This window comes from Gallus gallus, chromosome 3 (assembly GCF_016699485.2).
Source record: "Gallus gallus isolate bGalGal1 chromosome 3, bGalGal1.mat.broiler.GRCg7b, whole genome shotgun sequence".
NCBI classification, from domain to species: domain Eukaryota; kingdom Metazoa; phylum Chordata; class Aves; order Galliformes; family Phasianidae; genus Gallus; species Gallus gallus.
Window position 1 is genome coordinate 66,211,709 of NC_052534.1, and position 19,083 is coordinate 66,230,791.

General features: G+C 42.0%; 1 protein-coding gene across 4 annotated transcripts in view; it reads left to right on the forward strand.

The window, feature by feature from the left end:
* The first annotated feature begins 1,145 nt into the window (after positions 1 to 1,145).
* Positions 1,146 to 19,083, forward strand: part of SLC22A16 (solute carrier family 22 member 16) — a 33,609-nt gene continuing 15,671 nt past the window's right edge. For 2 of the 4 annotated variants that reach the window (XR_005858892.2, XM_419787.8), the window contains exons 1-2: positions 1,146 to 1,238; positions 18,467 to 18,943. Coding sequence is in view for 3 of the 4 variants with exons in the window: in XM_419787.8 (XP_419787.3) it covers positions 1,189 to 1,238; positions 18,467 to 18,943 (527 nt within the window). In the remaining variant the exon portion in view is untranslated. Of the gene's footprint in view, positions 1,239 to 2,583; positions 2,684 to 5,249; positions 5,712 to 18,466; positions 18,944 to 19,083 lie in introns of those variants that run through there. The other 2 variants (XM_046939600.1, XM_040698318.2) reach the window with 2 other exon arrangements.

Sequence of the window (19,083 nt, forward strand, 5' to 3'; positions counted from 1 at the left end):
GAGGTAGCAGGGCTTGCTCAGTCTGGAGAAGGCTCTGGGGAGACCTCATCATGGCCTTTAAATATTTAAAGGGAAATTATAAACAGTAGGGAAATCAACTTTTTGCATGGGCAGATGGTGATAGGACAAGAGGGAGTGTTTTTTTTTTCCTCCTGATTAGCTATCAGGAAGAAAAAAAGGTGCTCAAGGCCAGGTTGGATGGGCCCTGGGCAGCTGAGCTAGGGGTGGCAGCCCTGCCCACAGCAGGGGGTGGGACTGGGTGGGCTTTGAGGTCCCTTCTATCCCAAGCCATTCTGTAATTCTATGGTTCTATAATTCGTGATCTTGGCCTGCTCTGGGGAAGGCAGAATATCAAGTCCAAATATAATTAAGGCTCACTTACAGGTTTGTGTACTAATGAGTGATGCTGTATGGGACATGTTACATATTCTACATTTAGTGAACGATAAGACTATTTTACATTGTATGCCAGAATTTTAGGGAAAAAGAAATGATCACGTTACAGCATAATATATCCCAACAACAGAGCAGATCGTAAGGCAATTAGAAGTAACTCTCGTTAACGTTTAGATAATGTCCTAGGGGAAAAGAAGTTTGTACCCTCTTTTAATTGAAAATATCTGTACAAAACACACTGGAGCCTGAAATGGCAGATCATTATTGATTGCCACAGGAGGAATGAAGCACATAATTGCTATCTTTAATTTAATTTGGGGGCAGAAACAAAAAAAAAAACAAAAAAAAAACAAAACAAAAACCAAAAAACAACCAATCGAACAAAAAAGGCTGCCTGATGGGACAGGCAAAGCTCGGCCCTGAAGGGCTGGCTCTGAGGCACACGGTCTGTGTGAGGGATAGAACCGTCCCCACCTCAGCAGTACCGAGACGGCGACCCCGCGCACAGCGCCGAACCGTCGGCCCTCAGAGCCGCTTCTCCGCTCCCCGGCCCGTAGTCCCGCACCCCGGGCTGCCTCAGGCTCCCCTCCCCGGGCCCCGCAGCACGACGTCCGGCGCTTCCCCGGGCCCCGCGCACCACCTGGGCGCAGCGGGACGGGCCCCGCTGGGAGCCCCGGGCCGCGGGACGGGGCGGGACGGGGCGGGCCGCAGGGGGCGGGGGGCCGGGCCGGGCCGGGCCGGTGGTTCTTCCCCGCAGCGCCGGGACGGCGGCACTGAGGTTGCGGCCCCGCCATGGCTTCTGGCTCCGAGCAGCTCTTCGACTCCCTGGGTCACTTTGGCAGGTAGCGGGGCGGCTGCGTCCCGTCCGGACACACGCACACGCGGAAAGTGACAGTGCACAGCGCCGTGCATCGCACGTATACGCAGCACCGCGTGTAGCGCGGGCTTCTCGGGGGCACCGCTCCTCTACGTGTGTGAGCACAGCACGCGGTGACACGAGTGTGTTCGGCGGCTTTGCTGATATCGGGCGTATCGTGTGTGATATGTGGGTATGAGCGTATGCATGTGTGTCGATGACCAAGGGGTTCCTATGCTGGATGGCGTGATGCACAGGACAGCTGTTCTGCTGTGTGGGGTGTGACTGAGCGTGTGTGTGCTGCCCTGGGGTGCCCATCTGTGTGTGTTGGATGTGTATGGCTGCTGGGCTGGTGTACCTCTGTGGGGGTGAGCCTCTGGTTACACATGGAATGGAGCAGAGATGGTGGGTGAGGAAATGGACCTTTAGGACTTGTAAGATGGGAAGGCGCACATCCACTTGGCATGTTCTGTTGTGAGCTCTCTTGGTGCGCTAATCCACGTGGGGTTTGCAGGTGCATACTGCTCAGAGTAGGTGTCCAGGGCAGACCCTTGTGTCACAATTTGGGTACAAGTTTAAGCGTTGGCTCACAGCTTTGTGCTTTCTAGCTCGGTCATTGGTGGGCTAACCACGGTGCTAAACCGCAGTGTGGGCCTTCCCCCACTGGCACATTCTGAACGTATCCCTGGAGCTCCTTTTAATGGTAAAAGTACACACCTGCGCTGCGTGGCGGGACAGACTCTGTATCATAGAATCTTAGAGTGGCTTAGGTTGGAAGGGACCTTAAAGATCACAGAATCATAGAATGGTTTGTGCTGAAAGGGACCTCAGAGATCATCTTTCCCAACCCTTCTGGCAAGGACACCTCGCATCAGACCATGTTGATCAAAGCCCTATCCAACCCAAGGCCTTGAGAATCTCCAGAGAGGAAGCACCGCGGGGGGATTCCAACCCCAATGTCCATGCCAAGCAATACTGGTATTGAGAACTGCTGCAGTTGTTGAGTATGGAAAGGCTATTTCTTTGCTTAACTGGGATGTTTGCTTACAATGAAATCTGCCAAGTTGTGACTTACATGCATATCCATCTGGACAGTATCTTATTCGTTATCAGTTCTGGGCCAGCAACAAAAATACTTTGCTCTGTGTGTACTAAGAGGGAATTCCTAGCAAACAGATTATTTTGCTTTTGCTGTCACTCTTCTGCCTTATGCTGTTTTGTGAAAAATGAGCATTTGACACCGAGTACTGAAATTAATGAAGTAGTTTTCCTAGCTGAGAACATTTATTAGTACTTCAGTGAAAGTTGTCATCTACTTTTTGCGATTAAAGGGAGAATAATCTGGGGGCCAGATTATATGAGATGCTGTTCATAGGAGTTGTCTTGGATTTAGAGCCTTTTGGTGACCTGCAGGCTGCTGGAACGTACATGGTAAGTGAACGTATTACCTGTAAAAAGTTGTCTGCTACATATATGCTTAATTAGAATTCTAAAGTAAGTTCTGATTAGTTTGTATTTGTGCATCACTGTGATACTGACAGATAATAATTTCTTTGGTTCAATGCAATTCTTACAAGGCTCATATAAACTATGCATTGTGCATGGATATGTTAGGTCTGTCACAAGCAGACTTAGCAGTGCAAGTACAACTGTTACTACCCAGGGACTGTTCTGATTGTCTTACACTCTGATAGATGCAGTAAAGAATGGCCAGCTGTTTGTATGTGTGTGAACATACCTATGGAGAGAGTATACGTGCATGATATATATGCTACATATAATACGCGATACTATTAAATATATTACATATATAATGATTCACACAGAATGTATAAAACTTTCACTTTAAGATAGCTTTGCAGCATTGACATTCACGTGCATGCTGCCAATATTTTGTTTTCCATTGGACTCTCCTTTGGAAGTCTCACCGATGATGCTGTAGTTCTCAGTGGACTCTTGAGACATGCATGGACAGCCATGAAAATCTATCAGCTGTTCTTTCCTTTGCACCTAAAGGCAGACTTTGTGCCTTTGTGGTGGGTTGACCTTGGCTGGCTGCCAGTTGCCTACCAAGCTGCTTTCTTGCTCCCTCTGCACAGCAAGGCGCAGGGAGAAGATGAGATGGACAGCTGCTGGGCTGACATAAAGGCAGGGAGATCACTCACTGATGGCTACACAGGCAAAACAGATGCCTCTTGGGGAAGATTAATTTGTTGCAATTAGAAATATAGTGGCATAGTGAGAAACAAAGCTAAAAACACCTTCCTCCAACCCACCCCCTTCTTCTCAGGCTCAACTTCATGCTCAAATCTTCTGCCTCCTCCCCCTGATGGACACAGAGGAATAGGGAATGGGGGCAGTGATCGGTCTGTAATGCTTTGTCCCTGCTGCTCCTTTATGGTCGTTCTCTGCCCCTACTCCACTATGGTTTCCTTTGTGGCTACATGTGGAGATGCACTTTGCGTGGTGCCCGTGGGGTGCAGGAGTAGGGCCTGCTTCTCCTCAGGACTCACTATTGTAAAGGTGAATGAAAAAAACCCAGCTGTATGCCTTTAGTCTCCACCTTAAGGCCTTACCTCTAATGAGCTGCCAGGCCTTAAAGCTCCCCATTCACCTGTGTTGAACTGCATCCTTCTGTCATGCAGCAGTAGGGGCTCTCCCTCTCTGCCAAACCACTCTGAGTGCAGTAACCCAAGTGCAGGGAAAGGGGAGAGGTGAATGACAGGCCCAAGGCTGGTGACACAGCTCGCTGTGCCCTGGCAGGTCTTTTGGGAAGCTTGGTGATTTTAGCATACCAGCAGGACACAGACCTAACTTACCTGGTTGAGTGTGACCAGTAGGCTGTGTGTTTTGCAGCTCTGATCTACATCATCACAAAGTGCTGAATGGGGACAAGTGTAATAGGAAATAGAGGCCCTGGAGCGTGTCCAGAGAACAGCAAGGCTGGTGAGGGGTCTGGAACACAAGTCTTATGAGGAGCAGCTGAGGGAACTGGGATTGTTCAGTCTGGAGGAATCTCAGGGAAGACCTTACAACTCTCTACAACTCTCTGAAAGTAGGTTGTGGTGAGTGGGGTTGGCCTCTTCTCCCAAGTAACAGCAACAGTACAAGTTGCATCACGGGAGGTTCAGGTTGGATATTAGCAAAAATTTCTTCTCCAAAAGAGTGGTGAGGTATTTTAACAGGCTGCCCAGGGAAGTGGTTGAGTCACTGTCCCTGAAGGTATTTGAGAAATGTTTAGATGTTGTACTGAGGGACATGGTTTAGTGGGGAAATATTGGCAGTAGGTGGATGTTTGGACTAGATGATCCTGGAGATCTTTTCCAGTTGTGGTGATTGTACGACTGTATGTCTTGAGAAAAATGGAGTGCCTCTTTCTGTTAGTGTGGATGAGAGTGATGAGTTGATTTCCCAGCTGGCACATCCAGGAGCTAAGAGGCGCAGTCTGCATGGTACATAGAGCTTTCTCCATGGTTTACAGTTCTCACATCTTGACTTACACTTTATCTGAACGTGGGTGGTGGAAATTGTCAGTAGACAGGACAGTTGGGTGTCACTGTTTCCAGGTTTTGTAATGAGATATTTCTAGATTCTTGTAAAAGATTGTTCTTTTAAACTATCCTGTGGGTTTGGTTTGCATTTCTTTTGTTCTTTTTTTTTTTTTTTTTAACCAAATGAAGATAGCCAGATTTTCAAATATTAGTTTTATAAGTGAAGTATTGTACTAACTGTTGGACTGTTTAACAAGTTGGCAATGACTGTTTTTTATCTTTATTGAAATGTTTGCATATTTGTTTGGGTTTAAACATCTTCATGTTGTTGCCTTATGCAAGCTTGTTGCCAGGTGAATGGGGCTGCTATAGTTGGGACTTCAGAAACAGCCCTGACCAGGATTAGCAGTGGCCCATGGGAAGAGGAGAGAAGCAGGACATGGTGCCTGCTGGGACAGGATGCTCACCTCTTGCACCCAGACTTGGGCTCCACAAGAGATTACCCTGTTTTTCAGCAGTTTCAGTGCTTTCTGTTAACTGCCCCAACACTTTTCTAGGGGCCACAAGTAGATCAGAGACTATACTTAGCTTGTAAAAAAACAGACTTGATTTTAGGAGAGGTTCTTTCAATGGATGTTTGCAGTGCAATCCCTGCCTCTCAGTGCCATAAAAGCAGTATTTGAACACTCAGTGCTAAGACCATTTCTCTTCTCCCTATGTGCTATGACTCTTGTTTCATTTCTAAGGCCCTCACCAAACCATCCGTCTTCTTTTCACGTCTCAGAACTTTTCCAGGCTCCTATTTTCATTCTGATGCCTTTATTACTTCTCTTGTTTCATAGCTTCCAGCTCCTCTTGAGATCTGATTACATCTTTTGCAAATTTGTGGTGCATACATGATACTTCCAGGAATTTTCCAGGAATTTTTGGATATGTATCAAATAACAAAGAGTCTCAAGTATCTCAAGGTACATGCTCACCCATTTCTTTTCATTAAAGAGATAATAAGAATACTTTGAAGCAATGTTTTTTCAAACTCTTGTCTTACTGATGTCTTGAGTGATTCTTCTCCAACAGAAATAGACTTTTCAAGCAGGTGTACTTGGTGGACATGGAAGTAGTTGTGTTTTTCTTTTCCATGCTAGTATGGAAAAGCAGATTATCATATTCAGCATTTGCACATATGATTAGGTTTTACTATAAAAACAGGAACATGACAAACATTTTCTGAAATACTAATATCATTAGTGGTTAGTACATCCTGCACAAAGTTAACATTTGTAAACAAAATAAAATGAATTCCTGTTTAAAATCTGACATTTCCTGAAGATGAGCAAAATGCTGTGGTTTTGAGATTGCTTTTAGAAAACCTTTGTTTTTCTCCTGCACGCTAGCTACTTTGTACAATGGATAAGTTTATAGCAATGTATCTGTTATTCAGTTTTGAGAAAGTGTCAGTGGACAGCTGTTGGCATTTACTGGAATGTGCCAGAGAGAAGAATCTCAAATCTAAGTCCTCCTTTGGCTCCTAGTCAGGGGTGGTGTTTGGCAGAAATGCTTGAGAAATATTCTTCAGCTTTATAACTGTACTATATTACAATGTCTGAATAAGCCTGTGCTTATCTCAGGTGCCCGTGGGCTAAAATAAGTGGACCTACCTGCATTTTAGGAATAATTGCTTTTTTTTTTTTTTTTAATTGAGTGTCCTGATATTTTGTAGAAAGCACTTGATCCGACTGGTGGAATAGCGTCATAATAGGCTCGGAGAAGTGAGACAAGCCATGTGTTTTCACAGAGCAGACTCTAGCAGCTTCAACAAAGCTCTTATTATCTATGCCTGACTAGGCAAATGTAGAAGTATTTTCAGGGCTCAGAACCAAAGATGGATACTGGCAAGTGCTCCTGGATAATGGGGTTGATGCACTAGCAGTGCTGTCTGCAAGAGATACTCATTGTAGTTGCTGGGATCCAGGTCATAATGGAAACAGTCTACCACAGGATCTGCACAGACAAAATTGCACTGCATCAGAATGTGCAGGCGACTTCGCCCCACCTGCTTCTGGAGGGAATAAGTAGATTGTGACAGTAGATTACTAAGTGTGTTCCCTGCAGTTTGGTGCCTGGTATATCACTCCTGTGAAAGCTCTATTGCTTCTATGGAAGCTCTGTCAATAATTTTCTAATAATGGTCATGATTTTGTACAGTGCAAAAGTTCTCCCAAGTTGAAAGGAAATGTTTTATAAAATGGACTTGCTCACAAGAAGCTTGACCGCTCTAGTGCAGGAAGTGAAGTGATTCAAGTACAATATAGTATTAAATTTAAGGAATTCTTTGAGGGTCCCATAAACCCTCAGCACACACTATAAAAATTTCTGTGCTAACATGTTGCCATATGCAACAAGAGCGGAACTGAAATATGTACACAGCTGACATTATATTTTGGGTGGCTTGAGAAAAATCATCAATACATAAAGAATTTCAACTGAGCTCTCCATTTCAAAGGCCAAGACTAGAAACAGTGTGACGACAAACTGTACAGGACAGAGACTTACAAGTGCTAATAGTGGTTGATCTGGCAGTGCACGTATCTTGAAGAGGGAGAAATCCCATCTCTTTGAAAAATACTGAGATTACTTAGAAAGCTAATATGTGCTTTAGTGTCATACGCTGATAGCCAACCTGTAATGCTCAGATCACTCAGACGAGATGTTCTCTGAAGTTCATGTGCAATGAAAAGGTGACTTGAGGAATCTAGATGAACCATCAGTTGGATAAGAGACTGAGCTCTTTCCTCAAGAAAATGTTTTCACTAAGAGGAGAAGCTGGGATTCCTCTTCCTATTATCTGGAGTCATTACTGTTGTCTAGCAACATCAGAGGTGCAGCCTCAGCAGTGCTGCTCAGATGGGCATAAAGGCCACAGCCTGGAGAGTAGATGGAAAGGGCTGGTAAGGCAGGAAGAACAAGAATACAAATACCAGAAAGACGGTTCAGAAAACTGGTCTATAAAAAAGCTGCTCTATACTGCTTTATGAAAAGTAGTCAGCACCACACTTGGATGGAGCACAGTACCATCTCAGTGTGTTGTATTTATGATGGCCTGGTCTTTTCCACCCATGTATCAACCTCTTCTCCAGTCCAGGCTGTGAAAAAGATTTGGAAGGCTCTGGTTACTCATGTGATTCATCCATGTAAGCCTGTGTTAGCTCTGTGGGGAAGTTAGCTGTCCAAATCATGGCTCAATTGAGTAAATAAAATAAATAAAGATGATCTCACCAACATTGCAGGCATATAGTACAAACTTCAGGCATCTTCCTTAGTCACCTTGTCAGAGAGGATAATGAGACTCTTTAAAGGCATGATTCATCTGCCTTATTTTCAAAGACTGCTTCAGGACAGGATGAATGAGGCACCTATATTTGTCTGTGCTTCTGCATTGAGTGAAAAGGGAATCTAGAGAGGTATAAATGTATATGGATGCATACTGTATACAATGTATTGCCTCCAAATATACAGTATACACCCAGAGTCTTTACTTTTAATTTATTTAACTAGTTAAGGCTTAGCTAGGAGGTTGGGATGTCAGAGATACTTCTGGCAGCATCCCTTCTGTGTCACAGGACTAGCCAGCGTCTTTCTCTCAAGACAACACAAAGCAGGTAACCCAGTGTTTGCATTGCTATGCTCTATGTCAGACATAAGAAAAATCACCAAGTATGCAACAACACTACTGTTGCAATGCTTGATGCCTTGATGGCTTTCCATCAGCAGTACTTGCTGTCAGTTCCTTGAATACAGGCAACTCTAGTAAAGATGGATTTTGGCCAGCCATTGAAACGAGAGCATTAGGGTCAGAGACAAGGAATCAAAGCTGTTCTGGAAACACAGAAATCCCAAAGGTATGGATAGTAAGTAAACAGAACAGCAACTGACATTCTGGGAAGGAAATCAGGAAGATTATTTAGTCATTTAGCACTTACGAAGTAGGCAAATCGTGTGGGTTTTTTAGCCTCTAAATTGCAGGTGTAGATCTTTTTGTTCTTGGTGAAAAATCAGAAAACTATACTATTCATCTACTGTTCAGATAGTCTTTTCTCTATAAATAAATACTACCATATCTGTAACATAATATTTCATTTGAATGTCTGTCTAGTACTAGAGAGAAAGTCAAATATGAGAGGTGAAAAATAAGCAGTTATAAATAAGCAATATTCAAAAGCATATTCTGCCATAAAGCTACTGAATTTACAGTGAAATTATACTGATGAGACCACATTTCACTTAAATAGCTCCTACTCGTGTTTCAGACTCCAAAACAAATTGCTGTTTGGATATTTTCTGGTGTTTGGATCTGGTTTATATCAGGAGAACTGGGAAATGGCAAGAGATTTCTTTCAACTTCACCCTTCTGAGAGAGAGTTCTTGTTTGGTCCAGGGTTAGAGCAATTGGAACCTCCTATCGCTGACACTTGCTTTTTAGGCTCCTTGCAAATCTGTAGTCCTTAGTAGTTCAAGGTAGCTGATCTTTGTTCTGTCTCTTATCCATTGAGAATGGGTGCAGACAGTACAAAAATAGATCTACAAAGAAGAAACCTGGCAGGTCTGAGCAGAATCCAGTTTCTTTGTTGGATTCTTGTGGAGAATGGAACACTCTGTATTTCTTGCAAACAGTTACATAAGGTTAGAAAACAGTAATGTTCCAGTTCATTCTTTTGTACCATAAGAGAAAGAGTCAAGGAACGCACCGGACGCTGCTGTGGAAGAATAACAAGGTAAAAGAACATTACAGAGCATGTTAGTAAGGTGTTAAAGTGCATTTGTGACCTTGGAAACAGTGAAATATGTGGTTTGTATTTCTTTATTTTTAATTTAAATTGCTTTCGATGTTAACTGTAGTGGAATCATTTTCCTTGAATGACAAGAAATTGAAAGGTGTCTGCTTTTCACTAGGAAATCAAGAACAATAGGAAATAACTCATTTGTTGGTAATGGAACAGATAAATGACCAGGCTGTAAATAAGCTCTTTGTCTAAGCAAAATGAAAGGCAGTATTTTAAATACCCAAGATCAATTGAATTGATATTTCGTCTATTGATATTTGCAATGAAGAGGGGCAATTTGGAGGAAAGGTGAGCTGTGAACCTGCAAAAGAAGCTGAAAATCTTCTTCTGCTCAGCAGTCTTCTTAAATATTGGTGTAGAGATAACTTGCCATGTCTTGGAGGAGACAGCCAATTGGGGATACTAAACTGGCTAAGGAGACAGAATATCGGTGGGGCAGACTGTCTGACCTTGGAAGGGCCAAAAGAATAGTTAAAGAGACGATGCATAGGCTGTACCACACTGCATTTCATCAAATCTCCATGAATATGCATGGGGAATTGTAACTTGTTTGACAGCAAAAGATCTCTGGCTGAAATTGAGTTGCTTTTCTGTGATGTATATGTTGACCTTACCTCAGATTTTAGAAGACACGGTATTAAAGTGTCATCCAGTGTGCTTGAATTGATTAGTCTTACTTGTTCTAGTTTTTCACAGGGGATCTTCTGAAACCCAAGGAAGAATGAGAAGTTTTATAAACATTTTCCTAGTGGGGAATAATTAGATTTCTGATCTAGAACCAATCTTTATTGGTTAACAATATGTGGCATGGCAAAAAAAAAAAAAAATCAGGACTGAAAACGAGTTGTTTACATCTAAATTTCCTTAGGCATTGTTATGAATAAGGTTTGGAAAACACAGATCCTTTTAATTATTACAACAGCAAGGCTTAATTACTCTGTAAAATAGGAAATACGCTAGTCTTTGAGTGTTTTATGTCTCAGCAGCTGTGTGTTCATGAGAGCTGCAGGAACAGTTCTGGATGTAGGCAGGGAAACATGGAACCCCTGCCCAGGAAACGTAATGGGGTTGTGTCTTACACCTACACTGTCATGTCGTATTAGAAAGGGTGGTCAGGAGTTGGTTGCTCTTCGTGATGTGCGAGGTTACAGGGATGTTCAGCAGTTCAACCCAGTTGTAACTAGACTCTACAGGGAGAAGGTAAACAGGTCATTGTAAGGGTATTAGAAGTGTCTGAATAAAAAAGGGGATTGTAACAAATAGCAGTTCCTAATACATTTTTGGGTATTGTGTAATTAATAATGGAATACATTCTGTTAACCAAAATCCAGTAATGCAGTACAAAACAACTGAAAGCAGCCTTGGTTTTCCTTAAATTTCAGTCTTGGAGGTATATAGAAAAACATATAAAACCAAAATTATGTGGAGAGTTCAAGAGAGGCAAAAAAACTGTCAGCAATTATTGGAATCTTCTCATATTCAACATTTGCTTGCTGCAGTGGAAAAGGAAAACAAATATTAGCAATATATTTCTAATATGGCAAAAAGAGAAAGTTCACTTTTTCTCTTATTGGTAAAGATTAAAGATTTTAAGAAGAAAATACCTTTTTTTCCAGCATTATTAATATTTTTTTTTAACCATACCTTTACTCATTTCCCAGGATATATAAAACTGAATTAATTTAATTACACTGGAATTTACAGACAAAACTTTTGTTATTTGCTTTAATTTAAGGAGAGTTTTCTTCCTATCCTTGTGCTCATGTCAAAAGTCATTTCCATAGACACTGTAATACAAACCTGCCATAGTTGCAGCAGAAGGTAAACATTTCCAAAAGATAATATGAAAATTAATAGTATTCTTGCAGTACTGGAGATGTATCTCATATACCACTTTTTATGGTAGCTGACAACAGTGTCTTTTTAATGACTCTTCGAGGTAATGTTAAAATGATGCATATAGATAAAATTATAGTAGAAAAGGTTGCTAGTGTAGATGGAAAATGTTTTGTCATGCAACTAAAGCTGGAATTCCTTTACTTTGATGGAGTTTGCTCTTCTGATGCTCAGATGCAGATCCATAATGAAATGGTAGAAGTAGAATCCTTCACAGGATCGGTTTTAAAATATTGAAAGAATGATTTGGTGTGTGCTGTTCAGTGAGTGCGTGTTGCTGCACACACTGTCACAGTGATGGTGCATAAATCCCAGTGCTCTCTTGATTCCTATAGGCTTTCTTATTCCCGTTGGCACCTGTGCTATTGGTACATTTAACTGCATCCAACACAGCATCCAACACTTCTCCCCCTGAATACAGATTCTGGAAACGACCCTCCTGCTGATGTGTGCTGGGACTATCACTTGCATAGTTTAAACCACCCAAACTTTTCACTCTGTAAGCCAAGTAAGGCCATGTCTGTTGTATATGTAAGACTGGTTCCAAATCTGCATCTCTGTACCATAGCAAAAATACTTTTCCTGTGTCTCATTGAGCTCCTATCAAAAACTACGTGTGTAAATGTAAGCAATCACAGCTTGTTGGTTTAGAGTGGAAAGAATGCTGAGTGGCTTTTCTCACATTAAAAAAAAAAAAAGGAGTAGGATGCAGAACCTTAAATAGTCACTAAACACAAATCCTTTTAGAAACGGTAAATATCTGGAAGTTTCATGTCACTGAAGCCATGCTGTTGGGTGTATGCTGCACAACAGCAACATGCTGTGCTTTCTGACTAAGCGGTTTGCTTACAGGGTGGTTAAAAGGCAGACAGTAAAAATAGTTCTTGTAAAACCTGTGGAATAGTACAAGTCTTGTGCTAATCATAGATCAACCGTGTGACTCTATCCTACACTGGAAGGATTTTTAAAGTATTATACTAGCTTTTGAGGGGTATCTAATAGATCTTCCATCAATTCCCTCTCTCCTCTCTTAGATGGATAGACAAGAAAAGGAATATTATCTGGAAAATATTTTGTTTTACATAGAATTATTGTCTAACAACACGCTTTGTCCCAGGTGCGCATTGCAATAACTGGCAGTAGTAAAAGTTCTCTGAGGTAAAGATTTGCCCTCTAATGTACATGTGGTAGTGTCTACTTCAGATATTGCCTCCCAGATGAACCACCTTGCAATTAGACTGCTACTGACTGTTTGCATGGATGCAATGGAGATTAGATCAAAGAACTGATCCGGCGTGTTTGTTTTTTTAAAATCATCTGTTCTGACATCTTTTTTTTTTTTCAAGTTAGATCAGTTTCCCAGATAAAATTCACAGCTGGTCCACATAAAAAGTACCACCACAACTGAGGAGACTCTCAGGGGATCGCTATGTCTGAGGGAATAAATAAACTGTGGGAAAGGAGAAGGGAAGAAATAACTTAGAAGGACAGTGTCACAGGGTGTGTGTTGTCATGAGATGACAGCCACAGTGACAGTGGTCTGGGATCTAGTTCATTATCCTCACAGCATTTCTTCAATTCAGGTACTGAAATTATGATATGAAAATTTGCTTTTCTTAGATCATAGAACCTATGCGGAAGGATGAGAAAATATGAAGGTGTTCTATTTTTACTGTAAGCTGTAAACTGAAAAAAAGAATAACTGGGGAGAAATTTCATAAAATACTTTAAGAAGGACTGGCACATTTTCATGCTGTGTCTTGCTCAAGCTTTTATGAAGACAGTTTTATGCTCATTTGACTTCTGGCATTCATTAAGTGCCTCTGCACTGGAGCAGTAACCTACAAAGTCTTCTTGACTTCTATATTTGACACTCCTGGCAAGAGTGACAAAATGTACTTGCCAAATAATTATCTCCTGTGGCAAGTCACTGAAGAGATGGAAAAATACTGTGAAGAGCCAGAGATTATTGTAGTTTTAGGACAGTCTTCACATTCACGGATCTTAAAAATAAAAATTAAATTTTTAAAATAAAAAAAAAAAAACCCACATATAAGATGTTATTGAAAACTATTCCTTGCAACAATATACTTTACCTAATACGATGTGTGTATGTGAAGGTAACTGGCATATAAAATATCCTTTCCAGCGACTGCCTTTTTTGAGTTCAGTAGAGGAAAACAGATGATGGGCTTTGCTGAGAGAAGCCTTGCCTTCTTTTGGTGAATGCTGGTTGTATTTATTGCTGCTGCACTGCGATTTTCTTAACATTTTGGTGCATGAGCAGCAGTATCTCTTATGTCAGGGAAATTTGACTTTCAAAATGGAGTTTGGTGAGGTTGCTGAAAGGATTACATTACATTGTTGCCTGCAGTTGAGAGGTTTAACTTAGTAATAGAGGAGTTTCTTATCTGTCCGGTGTTCTTAACTCAAGAATTAGGGAAAGAGTTAATCATTTACAGCAGATAGCAAAGACACCATAGACTTTAACCAGGGTCAGCAAAGTGCAGGGGTTCTGCTGTCACCTCCTGCCCCGGCGCAGCCTGCTGCAGGGAGTGCCCCAGGGCCCCCAAGCTGCGGGCTATCCTCCCACAAAGAGGAGATGCTGCCTGGGTGTGGGCCGAGATACAGACCCAGGATTTTAAGGCTGGGAAGAGCAGTGATGTGTCTTGGGACACCCAGTTGTCCAGAGGAAGGGGGCCTGGCTAGCAGTGGAGCAGGGAGCATCTCTATGTGCCCCCTTGCCCAGCACTGTCTGCTGTTCTAGCAAACCTGTGTCTACCATATGGCTGGGCCCGTGGCTTTCTCTGTCTTTTGTCAATCTGCAGCTGCTCTGGCAAGAGAAATTCAATGTGTCTATAGTACTTTTCCATCCCACGTATCATCCTCCTTACATGCTTTTCATGCTTTCTATATGTTGTCACTGATGGCCTAATTAACCCCTTTTTGGTAACTATGCGAGTTATCCAATTTCCTGACCTCTGTCCATTCGGGCTTTCTAGAAACAAAACTGTTGGTATCCACAAGAGAAACTCAGCAGTTCACAGGGTTGAGCATTTCAATCCGACATTGGCAGAGATGCCATCAAAATGCTACTGTAGTCAGCAATGAATTTTGCCTTCACAGCAAAGGTGAGCTTTCAGGTTTGGGGGTTGTATGTATTTTCATAGTGAGCCCTAGCCAGCCCATTGTGGAATTTTACTGGAGAGAACAGTAGGGAGCTTTTACAGACAGAAAATCAGCCACTCAGTGCGGAGGCAGGGCTGTGGGTTGCCTTCAGCCACTGGTGCTGCCAGACACGTCTGTAGCTTCACATCCAGCTGTATTCTCTCCTATTCCTGCTTCCTCTGTCTGCTCCTTGGCTTTCTTATTCAGCTGTGAGAGGTTAAAAACTGCAGTGCAGTCCATCCTTCAGGATTCAGCAACAGCATGACTATTCTACTGTAAAAACATGTTTTCACACACTAGTTAGGAATGGCATAAATTATGTCTGTTACCACCTCTCTGGAATTCTATTTTACTTTTAGTGTTTGCTTAGCATAGGTGCTACAAATGAGGTAAGAAAAATAAATCTGCTCCACAATGTAATTCTTTGTTGGAGCTGAGTAAGATTTTTGTAACACTGAAAACTGAAGAACATTTTTACAAGGATCAGTTATATCTAGTTATAAGTTAAGTCCTTGAAAGATGGGAGAAATGTAGCATGACAGATATTTCTGTAAAGTAAATCCTTTATTGCTTTTTGCAAAGGTGGACACTGTTCAATAGGGCACAAAGGAAAAATGAGGAGGGGGTGAGGGATTGTAGCTTACGTAGTTTTACAAAGCAACTACAGGGGGAAATCTGATAATTCCCTATGAAGAAATGATAAAAGACAAGGAACATTTATTCAAGGTTGCACAAGGATGTTTTATAAGCAGCTAATAGTCTCACACGAGAACAAGGGGACATGGAGATTAGATTTAATGAGAAATTTTCCAACAGAATGCTTTGACAGTGGAGCAGTCTGTCAAAATGGTTATTGAAGTGCAATCATAAGAGGTGTTCAGGAAGATATACGGTGAAACTCTCAAGGGAGAAGTTAGTACAGAGATTAGCTGTGTCTGGGAAATAACAACCGGGCTGTCTGACGCTACAATTTCTTGATGTGTAATGACAGATATTGCAAATACTGGACATCCTGGTTCCAGGTGTGCCACTCTTTATTAGCTAGTAGAAGATGTAGTTGCACCACTTCTAGGGCTTTAATTTGCTGATCCGCTAGAGGTCATCCAGTCCTGATTTCATCACATCTTGCATCCTGCGACAATAGCCCAAGTTTCTGAATTAGGTCTTGCTCTGCTATTTTTAAAAATACTTTTTCTTTTTTTTTGTTGTTGAGAACAGTTGCAGTTAAAATAGCACTGAAGAAGATAAATTAATAAATTTTGCTAACCATACTTCTCTGTATTAACAGGGGGACAAAGGATAACCTTTGTTTTTTTGGGTGATCCAAGGTAGTTCAAAAGCCTTTCAGAGCAATTTCCCTCTTGCTTATGCCTATCTACCTAGCCTTCCAGAAGCTGTTCTGACAGAGGACTGATAGGTGTAAAGGTTGCTGTGATTATGTCCAGTTTCTCTTGACCATCTCTCTCACAAGGTCTGATGGGAAAGAGCGCAACATTTGTGAGAGTCTTCAAGAGGGAAGTGGAGCCCAGCTTACTGAGCTGCCACTGTGAGGTTAGCCATCTGGACCTCTCCTCAGACTGCTGTGGAAAAATCAGTAGAGCCATTGTCAAGACAAGGAGTGATAAAAAGAACTGCTTCTGAACAGCAACAATGTCATTCCTGTCTTTCCAATGGCAAGTTGGTTTACGTTTACCAAAGAAAGAATTAAGAATCAGGAGACTAAAGACAGAGGAGATCGCCATTGGTCTAAGAAGGCCCTTGCTGCTAAGAAGGCTAATGGTATTCTTGGCTGCATTAGGCAAAGAATGGCCAGCAGAGAGAGCTAATCCTTGCCCTCTGCTCAACATCAGTGAGGCTGCACCTAGAACACCGTGTTCAGTTCTCAGTCCCCTAATACAAGCGAGGCCTGGACTGGAAAATGTCCAATGGAGGTCCGCCAACGTGGTGAAGAGTTGGTGGCCCTCCACTGGGGGACTGGAGCACCTTTCCTGAGAGGAGAGGATGAGAGAGCTGGGTCTTCTCAGTCTGGAGAGGAGGAGGCTAAGGGGGTTTCATTAATGCATACAAACACCTGAAGGGACAGTGCAAAGAAGGTGGAACTGTGCTCTTTTCAAAAGTGTCCAGTGCTGGGACCAGAGGCAATGGGTACAAACTGGAACGCAGGAGGTTCTTTCTCAACAGCAGGCAGCCCTGCTGTGCTGTGTGGGTGACAGAGCTTCCCAAGGAGGCTGTGGAGCCTTCAAGGAGGAGATCTTCAAAAGTCTGCTTTTGAAAAACCTGCTCTGGCTGTCCCTGCTGGAGCAGGGGTTGCGCCGGATGGACCCAGATGTCTCTGTCAGCCTCAGCCATCTAGTGATTCCGTGAGATGGGGATGGTGAGAGGAGTTATTTAGACTACACAACAGAACTTTTCCATTGAAAAGATAAATTGGACACTGTACCCAGCAAAATGTATTTAAATACTTTGGCTCTAAATTGTTTAGAAATTCATTTGAAATCGTGATGATAGATGATTAAAAGTCCCAGGCTAGGTTGTGTTGTAAACCTTATCAGAAGAATTCAAGGCTAGATTGCATTCACATTAGCAGGGGGTGATCTGGGATTTGCGTTTGTTACAGGCACACGACATTTCAAGGCAGTTGTTCTTTAGGCGTAACTTCAGCAGAGACGGCCACTGATCATGTTTAAAAAAGCTCTTTTTTGTTTCCTACCATCCGTGCCCAGTGTATGTTGCATTAAGGATGTATGTGCAGAAACTCGCCCAATGCTTCTTCAAGTTTGTGCAACGGGTTGATTTCCAGTAAATAAAAAAATGAGAGGAGAAACCAAAGCTATAGTGGTGTTTTGTTTTGTTTCCATGAGCAAATGTTTTACTAATTCTGTGCATAATTTTAATAGTTATTTGAGAAAGAGATTCCTTACTTTTAGACTCTGAGAATCTCCTAGAATTTGCAGTGAGTGATGTAGAGTTTACTGCAAGCCTTTTGACATTCAGGATATGTATGCATTTTATACACAAAGACTTGCTTGCATCTCAAGCATATTTTAAAAGCTGTTAAAATGCCAAACTTCAGGCTATGCATAAAACATTCTTTTACCATGTTTGTTTTATGATAGCATCTTTAATACATAACTGCACACTCTGCTTAAGCCAGAAGTCTGCCAGATTTACAGCTGTGTTTTGTTACAAAGCATTTCACCCTTCAGATTCTATCTCCCTCTACACATGTCTACATGTATTATCTCTTTGTCTTTCTGAGGCGAAAAAACAAGGTGGAAGGTAGATGGAGTAGAGGTATATGGATATGATTAGGTGAAATGAAGGGCATAATGTGTTTGCTTTGTTTTATTTCATGTGCATATCTCTATCCCTGAGAAGCCAAGGTTGCAACATCCTGGTTTCTCTGACCATTCTTGTAACCTCAGGTCTTCTTTTGAGAGATTTTGATGGGATGGGGTTGGAGGTGGGGGCTTACTTCCAAATCCACACTTGAGCTCGGAACTGATTCTTTTTAAATGGTCTTCTCTGTGCAGCCATACACATAGCTAAAAGCAGTATTGATTTTTTGAGAAAAGAGATACCTGATATTTCCTGAGGACAGATTGCTTCTGCTGTGCATCTTTTCTTATCATTGGTTTCTTGCAAGGCTTAGCTTATTTTGAAGCCACACTACGTAACAAACCACTAGACAATAAATAATGCTTCCATTTACAACTTTGCCACAATCACTGGACTGATCCTAGCAAAATAATTGTGTTGATGGTTTTGTGTTTATAAAAGGCTTTTCTTCAGTAAACCTTTTTTATTTCCCTTTGCAGATTTCAAGCATGTGTGTATTTTGCATCTGTCTTTCAAGCTATGTCATGTGGCATCCATTACTTAGCATCTGTGTTCATGGCTGTTACTCCTAACTTTGTATGTGGGATCCCTGGAAATGTGAGTAGCATTCTGTTCTACAACTCCTCTAAAGCAAGTCTGGAGGACATCTGGACAATGTGGACATCAACAGAAAATTACATCGTAGCCCAGCTGGAAAATGGAGAAATCTGGGAACTTAATCAATGCAGCAAGTCCAAACGAGAAGTCAGTTTTGATCTAGCATATGAATATAAAGGCAACAAATCCATATTTTCATGTTCTGATGGATTTCTCTATGATGTTACAAAATGGAAGAGCACTGTTGTTACGCAGTGGGATCTGGTCTGTGACCGAGAATGGCTGGCAAAATTAATCCAGCCTACATTCATGCTTGGAGTCTTGGTTGGAGCGGTGATTTTTGGTGACATTGCTGACAGGTAAAGTGCCATCCTCTGAGCATTGCACATTCAGACTGCATAACTCCGTGCTTATGTATCTGTTTTGTTGTTTTCATTCATTGTGTACAAATTGAGGTTTCAGTGTTGTTTATTCATTTAAGTCAGTTTCTTTTTCATAT